We start from the raw sequence: 26,712 nt of genomic DNA, 5'->3' as shown, positions 1-26,712 counted from the left end.
GTTCTCTAAGTTAACCGAACACAGTTTCGCGAGAATCACGCCACCTATCTTCCAAAGATTTCAATTTCAGTTCGTCAAGTAATCTGTTACACTTTCGTATGGTCTGTACCGAGCTATGGCGAACCTAGCACCAAAGTAGGTGGTCTATCTCGAGCAATATTCTTGGAAAAAATGTCCAATAAAGTGTGTTAATCAAAAATATGATTAAGTAGGGGGGAAAAGTCATATTGGGTATCCTTTACCATTACTAGTCGTTTCGTTTCCTGTTCCACTTGCAAAGAGAGCGGTGGACAAATGACTGGTGATATGCCTCCGTATGACCCCGATTTTTCGCATTTTATCTTCGTCGGGACCCCGGGTTCGATTCCCGGCGGGGTCAGGGATTTTCACCTGCTTCGAGATGGTGTTTGTGTTGTCCTCATTTCATTTCATCATCATTCATCAAAGTGGCGAGATTGGACTGAGCAAAGGTTGGGAATTTGTACCGGCCTTGAGGGCCGAGCGGTTCTAGGCGCTACAGTCCGGAACCGCGCGACTGCTACGGTCGCAGGTTCGAATCCTGCCTCGGGCATGGATGTATGTGATGTCCTTAGGTTAGTTAGGTTTAAGTAGTTCTCCGTTCTAGGGGACTGATGACCTCCGATGTTAAGTCCCATAGTGCTCAGAGCCATTTGAACCATTTTTTTTTACGGACGCTGATAACCGCGCAGTTGAACGCCCCGCAAACCTAACATCAACAACATCTTATCTTCGTGGTCCTTACGCGAAATGTACGTTGGCGGCAGTAGAATCATTCTGAAATAGCTCAAATTCCGGTTCTGTAAATTTTCTCAATAGCGTTTCTCGAAAAGAACGTCTGTTTCAGTCCAGGGATACTTGCGTGTTGTCCGAACCTGCCAGGAACAAATCTAAGAGTAGTAGCCCACCTCTGAACTGCTTCGATTTCTTCCTCTAATCCGACCTAGTGTGGATACCAAACACCCGAGCAGTACTCAAGAATAGGTCGCCTCGGCGTCCTATATGGGGTTTCCTTTGCAGATGAACCACACTTTCTCAAAATTCTACCAACAAACCGAAGTCGACCATTCTCCTTCCCTACCACACTGCCCACATGCTCACGCTATTTCATACCGTTTTGCAACGTTACGACCAGAAATAATGTGACTGTGTCAAGCAACACACTACTAATGCTTTATCCGAATGTTAAAAGTTTGTTTTTCCTACTCATCCGCATTAACTTGCATTTATCTACATTTAGAGCCAGCTGCCATTCAACTCACCAACTAGAAATTTTGTCTAAGCCGTCTTGTCCCTTCCAAAAGTTATTGAACTTCAGCGCTTTCCCGTACACCACAGCATCATCAGCAAACAACCGCTGATTACTGCCCACCCTGTCCGCTAGATCATTCACGTATATAGAAAATAATAGCGGTCCTATCATACTTCCCTGGGGCATTCCTTGTCACATTCTCGAGGACAACGTACTGTGTTCTATTTCTTAAGAAGTCTTCGAACCACTCGCGTGCGTGGGAACCTATTCCACATGCTCTTTACCTTCGTTAAAAGTCCACAATCAGTGTATAACATAGGACTAAAGTCGTGGACACAGGTCAACAGACAATGGTTATGCGAGTATGTCATTTCCGCCTACGTACGACGAAGCCAATCTCTTTTTAGTGGAGCGTCATTTCCCTTCTGTCTTGCCTTACTGAACAAAATGTTGTTTGCTGCTTTCACCTGTGGACTCGTGAACCATGTTAAAATTCATTGTTGGCAGCCAGTAGGGGCAGGCTATGAGGGCACGCCATAAACCAACCCACACGGGCTATCTCTTAGGAAACTGAAAAATACCCTGTGTTAAAGGAAGATTAAGTTTTTAGTGCTTCGTGGCATTTTCAAAACTCCATCTCCGAATAGCTACTACAACCTATATCCTTTTGAATCTGCTTACTGTATTTGTCGCTTATATATATATATATATATCTCGCTCTCGCTCCTCCCTCCCTCCCTCCCTCCCAATCACTCACTTCCCTCCAATACTAGATTGAGGATCCCTTAATGTCTTTGAATGTTTCCTATCAACCAATTCCGTCTTTTGCTCAAGTTGTGCCACGACTTTCTTGTCTTCCCAATTCTATTCAGTACCTCCTCATTAGTTTCATTATCTATGTCTCTAATCTTCAACAGTCTTCTATAGCACCACATTTCAAAAGCCTGTATTCTCTTCCTGCTAAACTGTTTATCATCCAGGTTTCACTTCCATACATGGTTACACTCCAGACAAATACTTTCAGAAGACTTCCTAACACTTAAATCTATATTCCATGTTAATAAATTTCTCTTCTTCAGAAATGCTTTTCTTGCCTTTACTAGTCTATATTTTATACCTTCTCTACTTCGGCCATCATGAGTTATTTTGCAAAACTCATCTGTTACTTAAAGTGTCTCGTTTCCTAATCTACTTCCCTCAGCATCATCAGATTTAATTCGACTACATTCCATTATCCTTGTTTTGCTTTCGTTGAAGTTCATCTTCTGTCCTCCTCTCAAGACAACGTCTATTCTGTTCTGCTGCTCTTCCAAGTTCTTTGTTGGCTCTGACAGAATTACAATGTCATCAGCGAACGTCAAAGTTTTTTCTTTTCCCTTTTCCTACTCCTAATTTTTCTTTGGTTTTCTTTACTGCTGCTCAATGTACAGATTGAAAAACATCGGGTATCGGCTACAACCCCTTCTCAACCAGTGCTTCCTTTTCATGCTGCTCGATTCTTACAACTGCCTTCTGGTTTCTCTGCAAGTTGAAAAACAGCCTCTCGCTCCCTGTATTTTACCTCTGCTACCTCCAGAACTCCAAAGAGCGTATTCCAATCAACATTGTCAAAAGTTTCCTCCCGGTCTACAAATGCTGTAAATAGAGGTTTGCCTTTCCTTAACCTATCTTGTAAGATAAATCGTAGAGTCAGTATTGCCTCTCGTGTTCCTACATTTCTCCGGAATCCTAACTGATCTTCCACAATGTCGGCTTCTACCAGTTTCTCCCATTCTGCTTCTGTAAAGAATTCGTGTTAGTATTTTGCAGTCATGACTTACTAAACTGATAGTTCGGTCCAGAATGAGATTTTCGCTCTGCAGCGGAGTGTGCGCTGATATGAAACTTCCTGACAGATTAAAACTGTGTACCAGATCGAGACTCGAACTCGGGATCTTTGCCTTTCACGGGCAAGTGCTTTACCGTCTGAGCTACCCAAGCACGACTCATGCCCCGTCCTCACATCTTTACTTCTACCAGTACCTCGTCTCCTACCTTCCAAACTTTTATAGAAGCTCTCCTGCGTCTCCCGAGTTCGAGTCTCGGTCCGGCACACAGTTTTAATCTGCCAGGAAGTTTCATATCAGCGCACACTCCGCTGCAGAGTGAAAATCTCATTCTGAAAACATCCCCTAGCCTGTGGCTAAGCCATGTCTCCACAATATCCTTTCTTTCAGGAGTGCTAGTTCTGCAAGGTTCGCAGGAGAGCTTAAGTTTGGAAGGTAGGAGACGAGGTACATCTACATTTATTCTCCGCAAGCCACCCAACGGTGTGTGGCGGAGGGCACTTTACGTGCCACTGTCATTACCTCCCTTTCCTGTTCCAGTCGCGTACGGTTCGCGGGAAGAACGACTGCCGGAAAGCCTCCGTGCGCGCTCGAATCTGTCTAATTTTACATTCGTCATCTCCTCGGGAGGTATAAGTAGGGGGAAGCAATGTATTCGATACCTCATCCAGAAACGCACCCTCTAGAAACCTGGACAGCAAGCTACACCGCGATGCAGAGCGCCTCTCTTGCAGAGTCTGCCACTTGAGTTTGCTAAACATCTCCGTAACGCTATCACACTTACCAAATAACCCTGTGACGAAACGCGCCGCTCTTCTTTGGATCTTCTCTATCTCCTCTGTCAACCCGACCTGCTACGGATCCCACACTGATGAGCAATACTAAAGTATAGGTCGAACGAGTGGTTTGTAAGCAACCTCCTTTGTTGATGGACTACATTTTCTAAGGACTCTCCCAATGAATCTCAACCTGGCACCCGCCTTACCAACAATTAATTTTATATGATCATTCCACTTTAAATCGTTCCGTACGCAGACTCCCAGATATTTTACAGAAGCAACTGTTACCAGTGTTTGTTCTGCTATCATATAATCATACAATAAAGGATCCTTCTTTCTATGTATTCGCAGTACATTACATTTGTCTATGCTAAGGGTCAGTTGCCACTCCCTGCACCAAGTGCCTATCCGTTGCAGATCTTCCTGCATTTCGCTGCAATTTTCTAATGCTGCAACTTCTCTGTGTACTACAGCATCCTCCGCGAAAAGCCGCATGGAACTTCCGACACTATCTATTAGGTAGAAGTAAAGCTGTGAGGACGCGGCGTGATTCGTGCTTTGGTAGTTCAGATGGTAGAGCACTTGCCTGTGAAAGGTCCGATTTCGGGTCTCGGTCCGGTACACAGTTTTAATCTGATAGTTCGGCAATTTTCAGGTCTCTCAGCAACTGCTTTCTTTAGAATCGGAATTATTTTATTCTTATTGAAGTCTGAGGGTATTTCGACCGACTCTTTAGAGAATAACCGATGTGTCCTTAACGGGTGGCTTGCGGAGAATAAATGTAGATGTAGATGTACCTCGTCTCCTACCTTCCAAACTTTACAGAAGCTCTCCTGCGAACCTTGCGGAACTAGGACCCCTGAAAGAGAGGATATTGCGGAGACATGGCTTAGCCACAGCCTAGGGGATGTTTCCAGAATGAGATTTTCACTCTGCAGCTGAGTGTGCGCTGATATGAAACTTCCTGGCAGATTAAAACTGTGTGCCGGACCGCGACTCGAACTCTGGAGACGCAGGAGAGCTTCTGTAAAGTTTGGGAGGTAGGAGACGAGGTACTGGTTGAAGTAACGCTGTGGGGACGCGGCGTGAGTCGTTCTTGGGTAGCTCAGATGGTAGAGCACTTGCCCGCGAAAGGCAAAGGTCCCGAGTTCGAGTCTCGGCCCGGCACACAGATTTAATCTGATAGTTCGGTAATTTTCAGGTCTCTCAGCACTGCTTTCTTTAGAATCGGAATTATTATATTGTTATTGAAGTCTGAGGGTATTTCGACCGTCTTACACACCAGATGCAAGAGTTTTTGTCACGGCTGGTTCCTCCGAGACTATCAGTAGTTCTGACAGAATACCGTTTTCTCCGGGGACTTATTTGGATTTAGATCTTTCAGGGCTCCTAGGATTAATGCTACTACATTCTCCGGAAGTTATTTGAAAAATTTTGGAATTAATATATGTAAGAATATTTTTTTAATTTAGTTATTTTGCGGAGAGGGAGCAGGACCGTGGCACTCGTAGCGCCCCCTCCAATCCCCCCGCCCTCGGATCCACGCCTGCGTATTTCAAAACTCTTATTCAATTCTCCTTTTCCGGAAGAAAGCTACGGTATTGCGGTATCTGAAAATTCCACGTCGGGGGCCGATTTCCGCCACCCGAATCGCGAATGCCGGGCATCGGAAGAGCGAGGTGTGCGAAGTAATTGGCCACGGAGGAGTGGCAGGGGGCGACGCGTCTTTTCTGGAACAAGATGGCGGCGGAGCTGCCCCCTCTGGCGCGGCGCGCGCGGCCCGCGGGCTCAGTCAGTATGTTCGCCTGGGACGGCGCGGAGGCCGGTGCTCACGACCAGTGCACGTGGACCGAGCTGTCGCAGCTCTTCCGCGCCTTCTACAAGCGCGTCACCATCAGTGAGGTGGACCGCGAGGAGCGACCCATCTGCTTCAGCGCTCCCACCGCAGGCATCCGCCGGCCCGACCACCTCGACTTCTCTCCACTCAATTTCCTCGCCTGCTACTTCGTCAGCTCTCACAAAGGTTCTCTTTTCTACACGCGTCGTCTACTGGCTCATTTCCCGCAACGCCCTCGCAGCGGTTGCTATACTGGAGTTCTAAGAACTCCCTTTTGGTACCTTCTTTCACAGTTTGTTCGTCTTTAGAGATTCCAGAGCTTCTATTTTGACGATTTAACACTAAACTCCCTATAGGTAGTTATATGATTACCGTAGACTAGCATATGTAAGTCTTCCACTCAGCGAGCACTGTCCTGGAGGAGAACTCGCACCGCCGCTTTAGCCCCTAGGCGTCGCCCAATCGGTTCTTTGTTCCTATACTTCCCTTGGACGTAAGAGACAAACTACATAGTTTGCGTTCTAACCATTTTACACAATAACCTTAGTTTTACCTTAATGAAAGTTCATATTTACTAGTTTACTTAAAAATTCATGTACCGAGTGTATTACGTTTTGTTGCATTATTACACAGGAAAAAAGTAGTCGCGGACCTATGTATTCGATCGGTATGAGAGGATTGAGGATCTAATAACTGTGTACTGAGACGCCTTTAAAATCGCAATAATCATTATGGAGTTCTGGAGGAGAGGTTGCTAAATAGAGTCGAGCAGATTATGATAGTTGTCCCAATCTGAGATGGCAAAGGCACGGCAGTCACTCATTGAGACACGTTTCTTATGATATTACAACTCCCCGCCCCCTTTTTTTAAGAGATTAGACATTGTTGTCTTACAATGGAAACAAACATTATTACAGTGTAGAAAGAGCGTCTTTATTAGGTCCATTAGCAGAAAGCATTACACTACAATGAATATTTGTAGGGCAACGCTCCGTGGTTTGTGGGTAGTGTTGTTGCCTCGTGGAGGCGTGGTCATGGAGTCGAGTCTCGCCTAGGCCATGCATGTGGATTTTTAATTGGCATCACTTTACGTGTCCTACATAGCCAATGGATTTGAAGTGATGATATGCAAAATAATCACAGTAAGCTATCAATATATGTAATAACAATGTCTAATTGTGTTGATGCATAAATAAAGGGCAACATTGAATTAATAATTGTTGGGCTACAAACTATAAACAAAGGAAGTAAAATAGCTGGATGGACATAAAAAAATTTGCACTTTATACTAAAAGTCCAAATCGTAAGCATACATTTCCAAACTTTTACGCCTAGAATGAACGGTAAACTTAAATGAACTTTTTTTCGGGCTTATATTAAAAAGCCCGTGAGCTGCTCACAGCAATGAAACTACTCCAAAAGTATCACTAAATTTAACAAACGGTTCTTAAAATTTAAATATAAACACAGACCATAGTCTCCAAAAACCTGCACTAGCTTTCTGGTGCCGCGAGAGCTTCGGTGCAAGTATAATTAAACAAAGTATTATTATTTCTCGTTAGAACCATAATTGATGACACTATGGATCTAGAACGTTTAATCTCGTGAACTATTTAGAGAATAACCGATGTGTCCTTAACGGGTGTTAGGCTATAAATTTCAAAGGTTCGGTCATAACATTCTGATCCTTACCGTCTGGTAGTGAACGTGGCTTCGTCCTCCGATGACGTTTTGTGTACATGAAAACTGAAAACTGCCAAGTGGCAGCATGATCTGTATGGCATGTGAAGCTATACGAGATACCCTTTACAATAATTGGCTGCCGGCCCCTGTGGCCGAGCGGTTCTAGGCGCTTCAGTCCGGAACCACAGGGCTGCTACGGTCGCAGGTTCGAACCCTACCTCGGGCATGGATGTGTGTGGTGTCCTTAGGTCAATTAGGTTTAAGTAGTTCTAAGTCTAGGGGACTGATGACCTGAGATGTTGAGTCCCATAGTGCTTAGAGCCATTTGAATAGTTGGCTGGGTAAGTTGGTTCGTACTATGATATTACTACGCAACCACACGTAGGACCGCGCCTAATAAACATCTGTGCTGTTGAACTCAATCAAGTTGATGCTCTTGGTTGGTTTCACTAAAGAAAAGCAACACCAAAAATTTCATCCACTCAGGCTGTTCTACATGATGATATAACTAACAGCTTCAGGTGTACACAGACAATAATTCACATTCCGTTTAAGAAACTGAGAAAATTGTTACGTCACTAGGGTGAAACCCGTATGGTATGGCAGACTTGTTGCAGTAGTTTTGAGCTGTAGAGAGATAAACCAGCCAAGCAACCGCCGTAATGTCGTAGACTTTTCTGCTTCTATCATCAGAAAAATGAGCACGACACCCCATATTTCTTCAAATATCTACAATATATTCGTTTTAACCAAAATGAAAACATGTTCTTTGAGGAAAGTAGTGAGGATGGACACGATAGCTCTTTCCTCTCGCCTTCTTCAGCTTCTATAAACTCTAGGGACCACTTTGATACACATGGCAGAGGGTAATTGGCATGGTACCACGTGTTACGATTTCTTGCCGTTCCAACCGCACAGGGAATGCGAGAAAAATGGATGCTGAAATGCCGCTGTGCGTGCTGTAATAGGTCCAACTCTGTCTTCATCGTCCTTACTTGACATGTACGCTGGGGGCTGAAAAATATGTTTATACTCTTCAATTGATACTGATTTTTCGCTCGATGTTTTACTTCATCTTCAAGAGTCTGCCAGTTCTGGTTTCTCATTATTTCCACAACGTTCTTACGTGAGTCAGGCAGACTTGTGACCATTCGTGCCCGCCTCTCCCCCACCCCCCCTCCCCCCTGCTGAGCATACGTTAATAAATGTTAGTTGATATGATCCCCACGTACATGAGCAATATTTTAAAGTGATTGGTAAGCTGTCTCCTGTGTAGCCTGTCTACATTTTCCCAGTTAATTGCATTGAACCGAATCGAACCGAAGTCTGTGCCTTACTTACAGTTCAGCTTGTGTGATCATTACTTTCTTCTCTCTCTCTCTCTCTCTCTCTCTCTCTCTCTCTCTCTGTGTGTGTGTGTGTGTGTGTGTGTGTGTGTGTGTGTGTGTGCGCGCGCGCATAATTCTACATTTCTGTATTTTCAACCTTTGCACTACTTTGAAATCTTATCAAGATATCGTCAAATATTTTTTGCAGCTCTTTTCAGACCGCACTTTGTTATAGACAAACTGCATTATGTGCGAAAAGTGAGGTTTTTATTAATATTGTCTGAAAAGTCATTTTTATACAACACGAACAACAAGGGTATCTTTCCAAATGACTGAACTTCCCCCATCTGAAGCTAATAGCCCGCCTACAGAACTAAGATATTTTTGCGTTGCTCGCGTACTGCAAGAACCATTGGCGACGTTAAACGGAATCATTCGCGAAGCACTTGCTTTAGAATGAATGAGTACATAGTCACTTGCGTGAGTACTGATGTCCACGGAGTGGGTTGTGCTAAATCCACATAGATTAAATATAAAATTATCTTAATCAGAGACGCATGGGCTCTAATTTCAGAACCTATGATTTGAGTAAAGGTATTTGCTGCTGACAGTATCAGACTAAAAAAGTAAAAGCTTCAGGAGTCTACTCTTGGTCATTATCAGCAGCATATTTCTGACACTGGGAATTTTCACGTGCACATAGCACTACAGAATTTCACGGCAGTTCAGAGTCTACGTGACACTCCATGCTCTGCTGCGACTGGCTAGGTAAGCCAGTTCACGTGTCGTAGAAATGCAAGGCCATTACACCGTCTAGAGACCACGCCTAGTGAAGCATCGTCACAGAATAGGGAGTACCAGGGAGCTAGTGATTCAACAGGCCATTCAACACTGCCGGTCCTCTGATCAAATGGGACCGAGCCGCATGGTGAAGTGGTCGAATACTGGGATCGAATTAAGAGAGTAGAGGAGCGCCGATCGATAGCCACAGTGATATAGACGCTAGTCATACGTATGCGCAAGCATTGTCTACCTTGCTATGTATGATGGAAGGGGCGCATCATTTTCTCCATCCCATCTGCCCCCTCCCCCGTTTTTCCAGTTGCGAATGGTCCGCGGGAACAAAACTGTTTTGTAAGACAATTTTTCTGATTTTTAGCGACATGATCATTCCATGAAATACATGTGTGAGGAAACAGTACTTGCGCTGGGATTACTGTGATTCAATTCACGCCTGACAACACTGATCTAAACTTCCACCTGGTCCCTAAAAGCACTTCACATGACTAGTAGAATGCTTCCTTGAACAAGGCCACTGACAATTTCCATCCCCATCCTTGCCCCCTCTACACTAGCGCCTAGTCTGTAATGCCCTCGTCATCGAAACATTAAATTTGACTTACTTACCTCCCTTTTGAGAGAAGTGTGGTTGCATTCCTAATATGACCCTCCGACAGTTGTTTCCAGAGTGATTTGTTCAAGACAATGAGAGCACTTTCTTTCGTTTGCTGTCCACTGAGTGATCTGCCTGGAATAAATTTTCTGTCTGCAGGAGGTTTGTGATAATGGAAAAAGGAAGAGGGAACAAAATCAAACACAAAATAGCTAATGCTGAAAGCATTCTCAAAATATCAATTTCGTGGTCTAACTTAAACAGGTTGTTTGTACTAAAGCATGGGTATCAGATGAATAACTTGTTTTTTAAAGGTTGCCTCGTGCAAGATTTAGATTAGCTACTAGGAAAAAAAAGAAGTGTCTTAATCTGTGTGTGTCTACAGGTAGAGCGGCACTCACAAAAGTCTCTCTCTCTCTCTCTCTCTCTCTCTCTCTCTCTCTCTCTCTCTCTGAAATTAGTTTGTTTATTGTTAAATGATTTTATGAACATAAAAGGAGTAACTCTTAGTGCTGGTTTGCGATAGTGAAAATGAGAAAAACGGTACTGCCAAGGCTGAGACTGGCAGCTGATGATTCTAGTATAGCATTGATTAAAACAATGGAACTTTAATTAAGTAAGAGAGAACTAAGAAACATCATGTTCTTTTTTCTCTTTTCTTGATACACAGACCTACACATTTACATTTTGACTGAAGGTATACCAGATTCTGAATGCACACATCCATCTTCTAAAACATGCCACGAACCCCGTTATAAATGTCACTTAACAAAAATATTAGAATGCATATGCTTAAACACTGTTGATCAGTAACAATTTAAATTAGATTTTCATGCAGAATATGTATCAATAGAACAAGTAGTTTGCTGCTACACCCTAACATACTTTTGTTCCCCTGATGTTTCTTCTGCTTAAAACTTAGTGCTATTGAAATACAGAACTTGAACACAGACCCTTACCCCTGTCTCCGTCACTCTGTACCATATACTTGTCACATTGATGATTATATAGTCCAAGTGATTGTATAAATCCTATGCTGTTGGCGAGTGAAGAGGTCGGACCTTACCAAAGGAGACATTGTATAAGGGTGAAGTTAATAAAGAAATTTAAAAACCTTTGTAAAATGGTATTTACTGAGGATTATGTTTACATACATGAAGAATGACTGGGACGGGTATGCAGTTCACTTGTAGTTGTCACCACCTGTGTTGTGACTTATTATACATAAACTACCAGTTACCCATATCACTGCAGAGTTGACTAGCATCTATATATCACTATTGGCGTCATTGAAAAACTGCTGAATTCATAAAACTTAATGAGGTCGTCTGTACAGAATTTATAAATCTGTTGTCCCCATTTTCAGCCGCAATTTGCTGTATTACCCTTGAGCAGAGAGGTGTTCACACAGACTGTATAAGACTGCAGGTCATATCAGTCTACAGGAATTTCAGAAGATCTGATCCATTTAACTATCACTCTGCATTACTGTCTTCAACTGCAAGATATCTCATTCACAGAGGGAGTCATTTCTGTCATACAAAGGCTTGGATTAACAGAGAGTGAGCATACGAAGTGAAACGGCCATAGTGTCTTACCTACGGATAAAGCAAATAAATAGCAGGCTCCTGTGTATAACTACAGTTCTGTTTTAATAATGGCACTACATCGCAAAAATGAATCATAAACTGTTTACAGCGAGTAGTCAAGGGATATCCCACAGCCCCCTACATACCACACCTTCCAGATGACACTGGGAAATATAAGGATAACCCCACCATTTCGAATTTACAAATGACTGATAACAGAAAAACCATGATTTGTAGACTATAGATATGTGCACAACTGTTTATCAGTGTGATTTCTCTGTGGCAAACCAAGCTGTAAGCCAGCTCCACACTTTTCTTGGTTTATAAACTGCTTTGATTTTTCATGACAACAGCGTTTCAACCATTTCCATTAAGCTGTAATTGTGCTTCCTTCAGTCCTATTTCAGAAACTTTGAAAAGAAACTGTGAAAATATTTAGCCCATATATGTCCTACAAATTGAAATTTTAAATTTCTTGCATTGAATCACACAACCTCCACTGCTTCCCCCCCCCCTTTCTTCCCCCCTCCCCCTCTCCACTCTCCTCCCTTACCTTTCTTCCAAGGCTGTCCAAAACTCTGAAAATTCATTATCATCCTTGAGCCTCCAATTGGGTCTTAATTGTTCACATGTATCGAAATTCAACCTTGTTTTACTGATTACAAAATAAGGAAGTTGTTTGAATGAGTCCTGTGGAGTTATGCATGAGGCACTAACCTCTTATCAAAAAGGAGAGATTTTATAAATCAGTGGAGGCAAATGCCAGAACAATTGATGAAACATTTGCCATGTGCTTGCTTTACCTAAATTATGTATTTATCACTTAGTGCACCTGTTTTACATCAAAAGTCTGATTCAGTATATGTAAGTTTTTTGAAGACATTGTTTGTATTAATGACTTGCCAAAAACACATGGCCAATCAAAACTGGAACCAGGGACACTATAAACACTCAACCTTACCCAATATAAGTTGAACAATTGGTATTAACTTTCTTTAAGGTTGCTACTAATATCTCCTTTCTAAGACACACCAGCTTGACCAGGGTTCATGTTTTGCAGTTGTTCATATTTAGAGGTAGGCTTGTGTCTAGGAGTTTGTAATATTCATTTCTCTGTTGATTATGAAAGGAAATTTCCCTGTTTAACTGCCAGTAGATGGATATGCCTAATAATCCACTAGAAATAGAAGTTCTAATGGTGTAGTTCTGAGAATGAGTTGCATGAACAGAGTATCTGGTTGGAATATAATTTATAGTGTTTTAGGGACCATCTAGATGAGCAAATCTGACGCACAGAAGCAGCAGTTCTTAATAATGAGGCAATCTACAATGACAAGGGAGGAGGACGAGCACACAGAATCACATTTGATTAGTGAATGTGATTATCACAACTTGATTTGTTGTTGATAGATTATAAAAACTCTGCTTAGACCTGAAGGTTTATATTGCAGAACAAAGCAATTTGAATACATTAGCATCTACTCATCATATGTCATCTTGGGATAGTAAAGTCATTTCAGTTGTTTATATGAGAATAACAGCCCCTTTTATATGAACAGACTTTGTAAATGCAAGCAGTATAGCTATTGCAATAGATGTTTCTAAAACGTTAGAATGAATTTTGAGCTATTGTTATGGTTAATGAGAATTCTCTGTTTGCCACTGAGTCCTTGTATGACAGATGCAAATTGTGTGTGTTCCTATTTAAAGTGGTCATTATTTGCATTTATGTAAACAGAACAGATTGAAATAATTTTCTTTTACAGTTCATTGAGTCTATAACGGTGTGTACAATCATAATAAACAGTACAATAACTGTGTTTCTTAGAGTAAGAAGTGGTGGATAGTTGACAAACTTATGATATCATCTAAACTGATGTAAAATAATAATAAAAATGGAAATAGGTTGCCCATTGACCATTTTTCTTTGATGCCATGTTGAACTGGTCTGAAACATTGCTCATTTTACAAAACACACATGTCATACTTTCATTTAATTTTTGACAGTTATTAAAATTCAAAATCATAGTAGCACACTGTACAAAAAAATGTGTGTACTTGTCCTTCGTCGTGATTTGACATTTAATTGCCACGCCCCCCTTAATAAGGGAGCCAATTATGAAAAAGTGAAAATATGTTGTAGGGCATCCCAAATTCATGTTTATGTAACTTGAAAATTTTTAATTGTAATGTGGGCAACAAATAATATGAAGTCAATGTTTGTAAAAACCATCAAATTTACAAATGTTCAAAATTACTGCCAAAAAGTAGCTATAATTTTCGACGAACTTTATTTATGGGCAACTGAATCTCTTATACCACCCAGCTGTGTAAGGTTTTGTGGTATACAAAGCGTTTTTCAGAGTACCTTGAAGATAAAAAAATCTAATGTTAAATTAGCACCCCTTGGTACACGTTCAACACCACCTAGACCAGCCCACCATCAAACAGACCAACCAGTTATCCAGAAGTGACTCTAATGTTCATAGTATTGAGACAGTGCATCTTCCTGTTTTGAAAAATAGAACTAGAAAAATGACTACCTGCACTTACACATATATTATCAGTTCAAAAATAGACATTTCCATCCGCATCTTCATATTTATTAATATTGATAATATTCAAAGAGTGTAAACATTATACCAGAATGTGTGTTCGGGTGGGTGGAATACTCTTGATGCTAAACTAATGTCTCTCATAACCACCGCACTTTCATATTACGTATTAATTTGATGTTCACAGCTGAGATAAAGATGCCGAGTGGAAATATTGACAAGCCCATCATTGAAGACAATCGTGATGGAACAGTGAGCATAAAGTATGATCCACGTGAGGAAGGACTGCATGAGCTTTCTGTGAAATACAATGGAGAACATGTCCAAGGTAAATCAATATGAAATGAAATAATTAAACAGGAGCAATCTTAACCTAGTACATAAATTTTCTTTGCATCTTAATTTGATAGTGCCTACACAAAAAATCTGTATTAAAAGACTTTTCTTTTCCACCTGTCAATAAATTTAAGAGTAATTTTCATGAAAATGCTTTGTAATAGTAACATTGTTTGGATCCACATTTAAACCTGTAGCTGTTTGCTTGTGTAAACTTCCATTACTCAAATGTGTGATATTATTTTAATAGCAGAACAAACAAATTGTAAAATTTGAGGACTGTGAAAATGAAATAAGAAAATTATGAAATTTAATACTGGATATTTAAAATTAAACATCTTAGTCAAGTAAGTCCAAGAGTTCTGGGAATTATGATAAGAGGCCCAGCTATACGGACTTAAAGACAGACAAATGAAACAATGTATCTGGGTTCGTTTGTTTGTCTTTAAAATTAACTTGTATTTGACTGTGGCAGACAAATACATAATTTAATTTTACTGAGCAAGGTTTTGGCATTGGATTTGAGACTCTTAATCATATGAAACAAGTTTCTGTGTTCTGTTACTGAACATTTTTATGTATGTTGTAGTTGTAACTAAGTTAAAGAAACAGCAAAGACAAGACTTAATACCAGTCGCTGGACATGAACCATGTGGCCCTTTTCTCCTCCTCTTTTTTTTTTTTAGTAGCGAGACAATAGTCACCAGAACAAACAAAAATAATGATTTTTTTTTTTAATCTGCAGGATCACCGTTTAAATTCCATGTAGACTCCATTACGAGTGGCTATGTCACAGCATATGGACCAGGACTGACACATGGAGTCAGTGGAGAACCTTCAAATTTCACCATATCAACAAAAGGAGCTGGAGCAGGTAACTCATCTGATAATTTTGCTAAAGTGAAAAGGAGAAAATACTAGAATCTGCATCAAATAGACACACACAAATGACCATTTTATACAGACAGCTTCCTTGTTTCTCATCTTCTTGCCATTGCAATACTTGTATAGTTATGCTGCAAAATTGTTATTGGCCTTGCATTTCAGTGGTGTTTCTATTTCTAAATTTCAACTGTAGAAATAACTTTATTTTTGTAAAAACAGTTTCATTGTACTTCCTGATTATTTTTTTACAATAGAACAAGTAACTAATTTGTATTAATACTCACTACAATTCAATAATTATTCCATATTGCTCACTTAAAACAGTTTTTTTAGATTACTTACCTCAGGTGGCCTCAACATTGTTTTGCTGTCTAGGCATCCAGCTCTCAGATTTTACATACTTTTTGAGTAAAGTTGTCACTTCCATAAATTTCCTCTTAACAATATATGTAAATGGCAGAAAACATTACATTATTTCTCAGCTTGGACCTATCCCCTCTTGTAATTTCAAACAATATTGAACTGTCTACTGCAATTATAATTATCTGTGCATGTGAAATCCATTACCAAGATGTGTTTATGCCTGCAGTTAGGTCCCAATAACAGCTGTGCAGTAGGTAAAGAACTTTGATCCAGAATTCAGCCAGTTGTTGTTGTTCAAATTTGTAGTTTAAATCCTGTTTTTAACAAATCAAATTTTAGTGACTACACGTAATATTGTAACACTCACTTTAGGGCCATCAGCATTTATTGAACACAAATAAACTTCTTTAACAACAGACTAAAATTGTCTGTTAGTTTACAAAACCAAACAGTAATAGTTAGGCAGAGTCTGATAAAGTCCAAACACTACTATTTTGTACATATTTGTATTTGTGGTGTCTTTTCTTCTGGACATGTCTGAAAGAGCAGACATGACACATATAAATAAGTACATATAGGGACGAAATGATACCTTCTGTGTGGACGCATTTATTCATCCAAACCGTTGCAGTACTCAGCTGAATAGCTGTGAGCAAATAGGGGATAATTAACAGAGAACACCACATCTGCATTTGGGCTAGATGGGAGGCATGCTCAGATGGCCTAGGCAGTTCAAGCAACTATTCTAGAGAAGTGGAGCATCTAGGTTAGAGTTGTGGCCGGCATAGATTTTCACACGTCACCATTGCATTTAATGCATGTGTGTATGCAGCTGAGATGTGAAAAATTTCTTTCATCCTACTATTTTAATATGCATGTGTTAGGCATGGCAGTTGTGGAAACCACACATTTGTAAGTTGAGGCACTATGCAACACAACTATAAAGAGCATTAGTAGTAATTATTCACTCGTAGAGATGTAAAGTGAGGAAACAGCAACTGAGAGAGTCCACCACTGAGCAACCTTATATTTGCCCTTTTGGGAATTTCAAGTCACCAGACTGTGCTATTGGTGGTGGTCACATCACAGGGGCCTTTGCTGCTTGTGGGTGATGTTGCACATACTGATTCATCCGTATTTCCCATTTGCATGTCTGGCAGAGTTACTAAAAATACTTTAGATGCAAACATTAGCTCTGAAATACCTAAAATTATTTGGCCCCTAAGATGACCAGCTCATATGGCATAATGCTCTTTGATCGAGCTTGAGACACGAAGGTGATAGAGACTCAGGTCAAATTCAAGTGGCAAACTAATGACCATCGGTTGCTACATCAGTCAGCATGAGTGTGTTTTTAAGGCAGTTTCTCATGCTTCTTTTGGCAAATGCTGGGCAGGTCCCCACATTCACCTCAGAGTATACGATACAAAAACGGTAATAACATGATATCACACAGAACTAAGTTAATGCAATTCAGACAGATGACACACAGGACTTACATCACTTAGGTTACTTTGACAAATGTGGTGTCAGGAAGGGGATCCAGCTACAAAGTTAAATGATAGAATAAGATTTGCTGAAGCCTGAAAATGTGAGCCCCATATTAAATGGGATAAATGCTACAAAAAAAAGTTGCAGAATGTATATGTAGGCATATATAATGCAGTTCGTGCTCAAACTAAGTCTGCTGTTCAGTGGTTGAATTAGTATGTATGTTCTATATTTTTATATCATTCGTTGAATAGCAACAGGCTTACTGATGCTATAAATCAATATTTTGTCAGACTTCACTATGAAACTGAGTAAAAGACCTGGTGTTATTGTTTGCCTTTACTCCATAGCCTTGGCATTAATTCACATTTTGTTCAGATACTTCTAGCAGAGCAGGACAGCATGAATGATGGTTAAATTGATATCACACCAAGTCTCACCTCTCCCGGAGGAGGAGGAGGAGGAAAAAGAAAACTTGAGAACTTAGTGTAGCTGGTTCAGGACGATTTGCTTATAAATAATCAGTGAAATATAATACATAAAGTAGAGTAGTTCCCGTAATGAACAGTCTTTGGTGATGTGAACTGAGTCATCTACTTGATGGTCACACTTTTTTCCTATCTTGTTTATTGATAAGTGAAAAAATATATTTGATAGAACTACAACAGAAAGTAGTAAGGTTTTGCTTGCCTCAACACCTTGTTATCAATATCAACTGCTTCTGCACATGGTTTTGAGTACTCCTTCACTTACGTTTAACAAAAAAAAAAAAAAAAAAAAAATCAATACTCCAACTACTCGATTTAATAAATTGAACTGATATATCTTGTGAGATGCTTATGCTTATTTTTACATACCACTTGTTCCCCAAGTTATGGTTCATAATGCAGTAAAGTAATATGTTTTCAAACGTAAATGTTTTATTTTATACGAAGCTCTCGCATTATTACTATAACTTTTCCTCTGCTCTTTATATTATTTTTTAAAATCAAGTGTCACCTCACCTCTCAAGAAGACGAAGAAGAAGAAGAAGAAGAATATAATTATAAAATATTAGTCCTTCATGGATATTTAACAGCTTATAATATACTATCACTCTTTATCAAGATGCACTTAAATATCATTTTCTCTTGAGAAACCCCTCGCATTATGTGCAAATCCTTAAACAGTCTCTATATATTTCCTTTGTCTACAAACTTTTTATCAAATGATAATAAAGCCTGACTGACTGATTGATGCACTATTATTAGGGTTACAATAAAAGCAGTCTGAAGATGCAGATAACAAACATAATTTAAGGAGTTTCAGCTAACATCTATCTCCTTCTTGCTTGCAAATGATTTGCAGAATCTCCACATGACTTTACCACTTGAAAGTTCAAAAACTTAGCTGTTCTCAAATGCCAAAGACATTCAAAAGTAACAGAAGCCATTCAGGAAACAACCCCTTTGCAAGGAAGGTAATATGCCAGAAACTGATAAAAAGTGAAGTAACTAGAGTTGCCGCTGTATATCTTGTATTAGTCAATTTCCCCCTCCTGCCCCCTTCTCTCGTACCAATTCCCCCTCCCCATGTCTCTGTTTATCTGCTCCACCCCCCTTCTCTTTCCACATTATCACCCCAGCCTCAGTAGGAGGTTGGTGGTTCTTACCCCCACTCTACTTCATTCCAGATGTTAAGTAATATGTGTACCAAGTTAGGTTGAAATAGATCCAGGGATTTAGGAGGCGATTTTTCATCTGTGCACATACACATCAAATATATTAATATATTTAACACACATTTGTACATTTTTACCTGTATCTCTAGCGAATTTTGCCCTGCAATCCTCTCTCTCTCTCTCTCTCTCTCTCTCTCTCTCTCTCTGCCCCCCCCCCCTCTCCTCTCCTCTCTCTCTTTCAGCTTACATTCAGTCCTACTGCCCTCAAAATGTGCTGCGAATAGAGTTAGAAGAAGTAATAATTTTTTCCTTTCATCATTTTGTGGGGGGTGGGGGGGGGGGGGGGGGGTGGTTGCAGTGAGAAAATAACTTGTGAAAGTTCGAAATTACATGTAAAGTTTGTTGCAAGTCATTAAGTGCGCTCATTCTCAAAGTCTGGCTATTTGTGCATTGTGAACTACACTTCTCTTTCACCCCCTCCCTCACCACTTTTAGAGGTAGGTGGTTCTTACGTCCAAAGTGATTCTTCCCCAGACTTACCCCTTCTTGAAGGTGCTGGAAAAGATCATGTACTGGTATGCCAGAACATAAAATAACTTTCTCAAAGTAAGATACTTAATCAGTCTTAATTTGTATTTCAAAAGGTTCTCTGCACTGAACATGCCATTTTCTGTAACTTGTCAAAAGCATTTGATTGTGTAGTTCTCAGTATTCTCCTGTATAAGCTCAAATAATATGGTACCAGCGATATTATTGGTAAGTGGTTTTCGTTCTAACTAAAAGGTTGTGGAGTTTGCATTAAGAAATGTTGGGAGTGTACACAATGAAACAGCATCTTTAAAATGAGTATTGGTAATCACTACAAATGTTCCATAGGGATCAATATTGGGTCTGTGTTCTTCGTGATTTTTCATGATATATCCAAGAAATAGAATAGAACTTTACTGAAAATGCAAGCATTATAATTAAGCCAATTTCAGAATGGAATTTCTTGAAAATTAATAAGTGGCCACTGCAAATAGACTGTCACTGAATTTAGCTAAAATGCAATACATTCAATTCTGTACTATGCAAGACCAGACCACACCTTTAGGAACTATGCATGAGGATATTTCAATTACTGAAACACTATATTCTAAATTATTAGGTGTGTACATTGACAAAAACCCAAACTGGAAGACACGCATTGCAGATCTTAAACATCTAAGCTCTGCAACTTCTGCTTTCTGGATAATAATAAGTTTTGGAGATGAAAATATCAGAAAGTAGACTTGTGTTTTGATTTAATGATATAATATGTGATGTTCACTGTAAAAGCTCCCATAGACCCCTCTTTAAACAGTAAATTTTGTTGTAGAAAAGTTCTTGTCAAATATAAATCCTTCAGGATTAAAGGAGACTCTGAATACTTCAGGATTGAAGGAGACAACTCACCAAAAAACAATAAATGTTCTAGGAAAGTTGTTGTAGATGCTCTTTGGTGAGTTGTCTCCTTTAATCCTGAAGTATTCAGAGTACATTTTCTCACATAAGTTTTTTGTCAACAATGAATCACAGTTTGGAAACACCACCACCTTTCTTCAGTATAATACTACAAGGAGGAGAAGTGATTTACATTGTCATTCACTCAGCCTTATTGTGACAGCCTTATGAATATTTGACCACCTACAAAGTGATGTACAAATTCAAGAGATAATAAAACTAACTTCAAACCAAGATGGAACACAGTTACATAAAAATCTCTGTATGACTGGAGCTCACAGGGATACCATCTATGTACGCAGATGAGTTGCTGTAATATTTAGAAAATAGGAAAAAATTACTGATGGAAATAAAGACTTGTAGATAGGTTGAGTTGTGCCTGGATAGCTCAGAGTCTCGTTTAAGTCCTGGTCAGTTCAGTTTTCATCTGTCAGGAGATTTCACACCTGGGTAGCAGTTTTACCATTGCCACTCAAATTACCATACACCTTACAGTTTACTCTTTAATGTTAGTGGTGTGGTTTTAAGGTTCTATATCACAGAGATTATCATCATAATCATATTCTTTATTGTTTCAGGTGGACTATCATTGGCCGTTGAAGGACCAAGCAAGGCAGAAATTAGCTGTCATGATAATAAGGATGGCACAGTTTCTGTTTCTTATCTTCCGACCGCTCCTGGTGAATATAAAATTTCAGTCAAGTTTGGAGAGAAGCACATAAAAGGGAGCCCTTATAATGCAAAGATCACAGGTACTGTAGCACATAGTTAATATAGATATTATTCATAAAGATAAAGGTTCTTGTTACCATATTTAACTGGCTTTTAACTTTTACTGTGTATAGACAGTTTATAGTGATCTCTGTAGTCCGTAAAGTCAGTCTCTCTCTCTCTCTCTCTCTCTCTCTCTCTCTCTCTCTCTCTCTCTCTCTCTCTCTCTCTCTCTCTCTCCCCCCCCCCCCTTTCCCTCCTATATTTTTGCTCATTAAAATTGCAAAACCGCCAAGGATAGAAAATAATGAAAATTCACTTATTATGTGTGTACAGTGTAGTAGGAAATAGACAAAATAAATTTTTTTACCATTTTTGGGGGTATACATGGTGCAAAATTTAGTACACAGATTTGCCATCTCTCCAGACTATAACTGAACTAACTCAGCTGGGCATAAATTTGAACTGAGTGAGGAGGACATAAAGGCCAGTTATTCCGTGTTGCTTCAGCCTTATTTGAGAGGTCAGCAGTCACAGTGGTTAGTGAGCGGTGGTGAGCCAGTTTTTCAGCAACCTATGTCCAGATGTTTTCACAGTGTGAGAGGCATGGAGAAAATTGTAGCCAGGACAACAATCACACCTTCTGTATTGAGACATGTGAGGACAGCATGGGCAACCTACTTTCTTGTGTTACTTTTTTGAAAGATGATGTAATGGAGACTTGTAAGATAAAGCATAGCCATCAACCTTTACATGTCAGAAATGAGATGATGATCATCCTGTTGTGTACCCAGTGGCTATCAAGCCAGGTCTGGGGCCTGTATGATGACGGCAAATATAATTTGGAAATGTTTGTTCTCCTCAGAGCCTCTACACGTAGATATATCTGCCTTGATGCAGTATACACAACCAAGACTCATACAAAAAGATGTGGTGATTCTGCTCCTTTGTCAACTATAGTTGTTGGGGGCACCACTGTCTCTCTGCTGCTGCATCAAATGTAGTTGTTTTAATGGTCACTGTGCGGGCAGTCTGTGGTGTTTTACAATCCTCACACTGTCTGTATGGATACTTGTCTCGAAGCAAACACCTTTTTTGACTCAACGTGTGTGATGCAGTGCTAAGCAAACAGTGTGTAGTGTCTCTCAGGAACTAGTCATGAGGGCAGCTGAGATCCTGCATGACATTGTGACCCTCCTGAAACTATTTATTTCATATTCATGTGACAGCCATAGGATCCCAACTGCTGTGAGCAGTAATGTTGCAGAATGATAAACTGTAGTTTTTGATAGACCATTATCTTACTGCTGCTGAAACCTGATGTGCTAGTACATGTTTCTCCTCCCTGTGTGAGGCATAGCATGATATTCTCACAAATAACCAACCAACATCCAAATTTCTGAATACGAATCTCATCTTGCAATCGTCCCTTATATACAAAATGTAAACAGCATTACTCTTAACTAATTTGTGTGGGTGCGCTAGATGGCATTCATTTGCATATCCAGCCATGCAGTAAACTCCATCCAATTTAACTTCTGTTGTATGCCATCTTAAGGGTGCTATAGTTCTGGATTTTACGTGAATTTCTGTATTCTGGTGCCAAATATTTCTAACATCTTTATTGGCAACCTCCAGCAATAAATAAGAGCTAAAAGGCGTGCCACATATATTTGTACTATAAATTAATTGCTGTTAATATTCCAAGGACTATCTATTATCTACAAGGTGTGACAGAACTGACTAAGCAGTTTTAAGGAGCAATAAAAAGTAAATCTGGATGTATAGAGAGAAAATGTTTTTATTTTATAAATTAGTACAATATACCATTTTACATTCATTTAGTTTTGAAAATAATGTCCTCAAGATGGCAGCCGTTAGCATCAATACATTGTTGTAGACGATCCATGAAGTTCTGAGCAGCTCTTGCACACACATCACGAGGTATGGAATTCACTTCATCAATAATCTGCTCTTTTAACTCTGATACAGTGTGAGAGTGGCTTTTGAAAACCTTTTTGTTCAGATATCCCCAAATAAAGTAGTCACAAACTCTGAAATCTGGTGACCATGCAGGGCACCCAACATCATCCCTCAAAGAGACGAGGCATCCCGGAAACATTTCTGTCAAAACATCAAGTGAAATTCGAGCTGTTTGAGCAGTAGCTCCATCCTGTTGAAACCACAAACCCCCAGTCCTTGTTCTTCAACAATCTCTTCCATTCTGGGATGCAGAAAATTTTGCAACATTGAAACATCATATGTGGAATTCACTATCAAGGTCGCTCTTTCCTCCTCAAAAAAGTAAGGACCTATGATGCCAGATTGTGATATGGCACGCCACACTATCACTTTAGGAGAATGTTGTGGGTTCCAGGACCGAATTGTGTTTGCATTAGGAACGGCATTGTTGCGTGGAATGTTGAACTGTCGCCGAAAAACTCGTTGTGTAGTGATCACAAATCTGTTGTTTTTATAATAAGGGTGAACGGGAAAACCACAATGTGCACCTGTCCAGACCATATTGGCTATTGAAATGGGGTCAGTGATTGAACAAAGGCAGACCATGTGCAACTACCTAGCCCTACCACAGCCCCAGCAGTAATCGATAGAAACTCGTTAGTCGTTTCTGCTGCTCCCTGTACTAATATTCTTGTGTGGATCATCAGGAGAATAATAGAAAAATTGTGGAATAGTAAGTGCAACATTAAGTGGATTACAGAAATCAAGGAAGATGTGGATGAGCTACAGATTACATTGGAAGACCTAAGAAACAAAACTGACAAAATCAGGAAACACACACAAACAAACCAGAATGCAAATGAGAATCAACAAACAGTCAATAGGAAGGGTGATATCCAATGAAGAAAGAAGGATGAGATCCAAGAGAATGAAGTAGTACTCGGCTGACAGGAAACTGAAAAATTGTTTGTATAAAGTTGGTTAGAATGGTCCAATGAAGGCCATAAAATGTAAATAATAATATTCTTGTGTAAATTTTACATAAAAATTACAAGATACAGTAATCGCAAAGTACAGTGGTATGATCTGCAGCTGATACAAACTAGTTTTTCCATGTATTAATTATTATTATTATTATTATTATTATTATTATTATTATTACTTGTAACCATTGTAAATATGAAAAGAGTAAAGCATATGCCTTTAATTTTAGTTAAGTAGTCTACCGTAAGTGATAGTAATAAGTGTACCTTGCAGACACTTCTGTAAAGAACAGTTCTCCTTACTGATGGTTTTTCTTGATTCATTTTACTCTCCTCATAGTTCTCTTTCTTGATGCAGTGTAAAAGTATGGCTTTAGAATAAAGCATTTCACTATCATAATGGGTCATTCCAAGTCAAAGGGACCAATATTTAAAAAAAAAAAAGTCTGAATGTGACCATCTCAAAATCTAATAAAATTAAGTGTGAAGATTCTACTTGGTATTTCAGTCCAGTATCTTCAGTGGTTCAATTTTTAGGGGCTTATAAAGAGAGGCAACTCACCTTCGCATCATATACGAAGGTGCAAATGTGTCAAGTTTGCTAGGCTTTTTTAAAAGTTCTAGCACACATTTGATCATTTGCTTTACCATACATAGACAACTTTTTACACTGAATTACACCATGGCAAAATGTGTGATTTAACCACATCTATATATAGGTACAAGCTTCTAAAATGGTTAAAAAAATTTGTCGTGCTATTCTGAGAGCCAAGGTTTGACAGACTACTGCTACTTTTCATATGAACCAATCACACCAAAAGTTCAGGAGGTTATTCCTACCTATGATGTCTATATATGGATCAGATTTAACAAACATTGGATACTTAGAAGAAAATATATGCATCTGCAAAGTCAGCCAAAATTTTCTACATGCAAATTTTAGGATTTTTTTTTTTTTTTTTGGGGGGGGGGGGGGGGGCAATATCTCAACTGTGTGTTGTTCAATTCTCTTTCTCTTGTCATAGCTGGAAAGAGCATGCTTTAAGCTTTGAAAGCTATATTGTTTAATTTCTGGATCTTGCATATTGATGAGTAAGGATACCTATTCAAAAGTAGGGAAAATGGGTTATTAATAAATACAAAAAATTAATACAATTTGAAGTAGTAAATCAAAAAATGTGTAATTGTAATGGCTTTTAATGGTATAGGATTTGCCTGTGGTTTAAGGAATGCAACTGTGCTAATAAGAAGTGTTTTTACATTATTTTACAGTATAGAATATAAAAAAAACCTGAGAAAATGCTCTTAAGATTATAAAATCTAGAAGGTCATAATGGAATACTATGTTGCTTTAGAGCCTTTTAGCCCTACAAAGCATGGTGGTGCATATATGCCCTGTCATTTAGTTTCCATCAGCATTATAAAGCATCAGTAGTTTTTAAGGCTCTATCCTCGCCTTTGTGATACATTGCTGAATCACCACTTTCAGTAGTTGCTTTCATTATTGGCAATTTTCACTGTGTCAGTCTTCTGTGTGGTATAATCTTTGGCATTGACATTGTACAATCTTAGTGTTGAGTACTGAGTGCTTGAATAATCAATCATCATTGTTGTTGCTGAAGGTTAGCAGTAAAGCAATTTGTTTTGATGGCTCAGTTTCTATATTTTGGCCCAGTTTCTGTATTTTATATACAAACAAGACTGAGTCTTCTGTGCTTCAAACCTGGATAGTCATGAGCTTTCAAAATTGCTCGTTATACCTTAATAAATTATTGTATAAAATGAACGAAGAGTCCCCTTCACCCAATTACTTTGGTGAATCAGATGGAACTGATTGTCGTATGTCATCACCATTCTATTATAACAAAAGTTAACTACAATCAGTCAAGGAAATGTTACCAATGGACAGGAAGCTTCTATGACATAGGTCTGTGCTTGATTTTACTGAAGATGTCCAAATCTGTTCATAACATAATGCCTTGTTGATGACAAAATTTTAGTGCCTGCAGAAGACTTGCTGCAACCCATTTGGTAAAGAAAAACGTGTAACCGAGAAGACTTTAATAGCAGTAACCATTGGAATGTCTGATAGGTTGAAGTTAATGACTAATGAAGTTTTTAAATGTGGTCAGAAAATTTGTACCAAATGTAGAAACGAAGTGGCCCAAAAATAATTGTCCCACCAGGATAAGCAGGAATCACCATCCACTGAAGACATGGATGTTGTTGATGCTTGCTTTACTGGTAATACTTCATTATCATCACTTGGAGACTCACCATTACAGCTTCAATGGATCAGCAAAAGCAATTGAATGAGATACATAAAACACAAAGTTCTGAAAGCCCAAGGCAGCATTACTAAGGTAATTGCCACAGCTGCTGCTGTGAGCCAAGTAGATATTGCTCAAATACAAATGGAAGAGTGCTAAAAATATAAAGATATGAATTGAAGAACTTAAGATTAAGCTTCAGGCTTCAAGAAATGGCAGTAAAGTTCAAATTTTGACCCTGGCCCCAAATAGCTGGACTATTCAAAAAAATGGCTAAAGAATTTGCTGTTTCGACTAAAATGGAAAATA

At 39.3% G+C, this 26,712-nt stretch overlaps 1 protein-coding gene across 4 annotated transcripts in view; it reads left to right on the top strand.

Moving 5' to 3' along the window:
• The window catches only part of LOC126471109 (filamin-A), a 531,904-nt gene that overhangs the window by 462,683 nt on the left and 42,509 nt on the right, over positions 1–26,712 (top strand). For all 4 annotated transcript variants that reach the window (XM_050099189.1, XM_050099187.1, XM_050099188.1 and 1 more), the window contains 3 exons: positions 14,448–14,588; positions 15,342–15,470; positions 21,056–21,229. In XM_050099189.1, the coding sequence (XP_049955146.1) occupies positions 14,448–14,588; positions 15,342–15,470; positions 21,056–21,229 (444 nt within the window). The remainder of the gene's footprint in view (positions 1–14,447; positions 14,589–15,341; positions 15,471–21,055; positions 21,230–26,712) is intronic.

Source organism: Schistocerca serialis, chromosome 3, assembly GCF_023864345.2.
Source record: "Schistocerca serialis cubense isolate TAMUIC-IGC-003099 chromosome 3, iqSchSeri2.2, whole genome shotgun sequence".
In the NCBI taxonomy this organism is placed as follows: domain Eukaryota; kingdom Metazoa; phylum Arthropoda; class Insecta; order Orthoptera; family Acrididae; genus Schistocerca; species Schistocerca serialis.
This window is presented reverse-complemented; position numbering and strand designations above follow the sequence as displayed.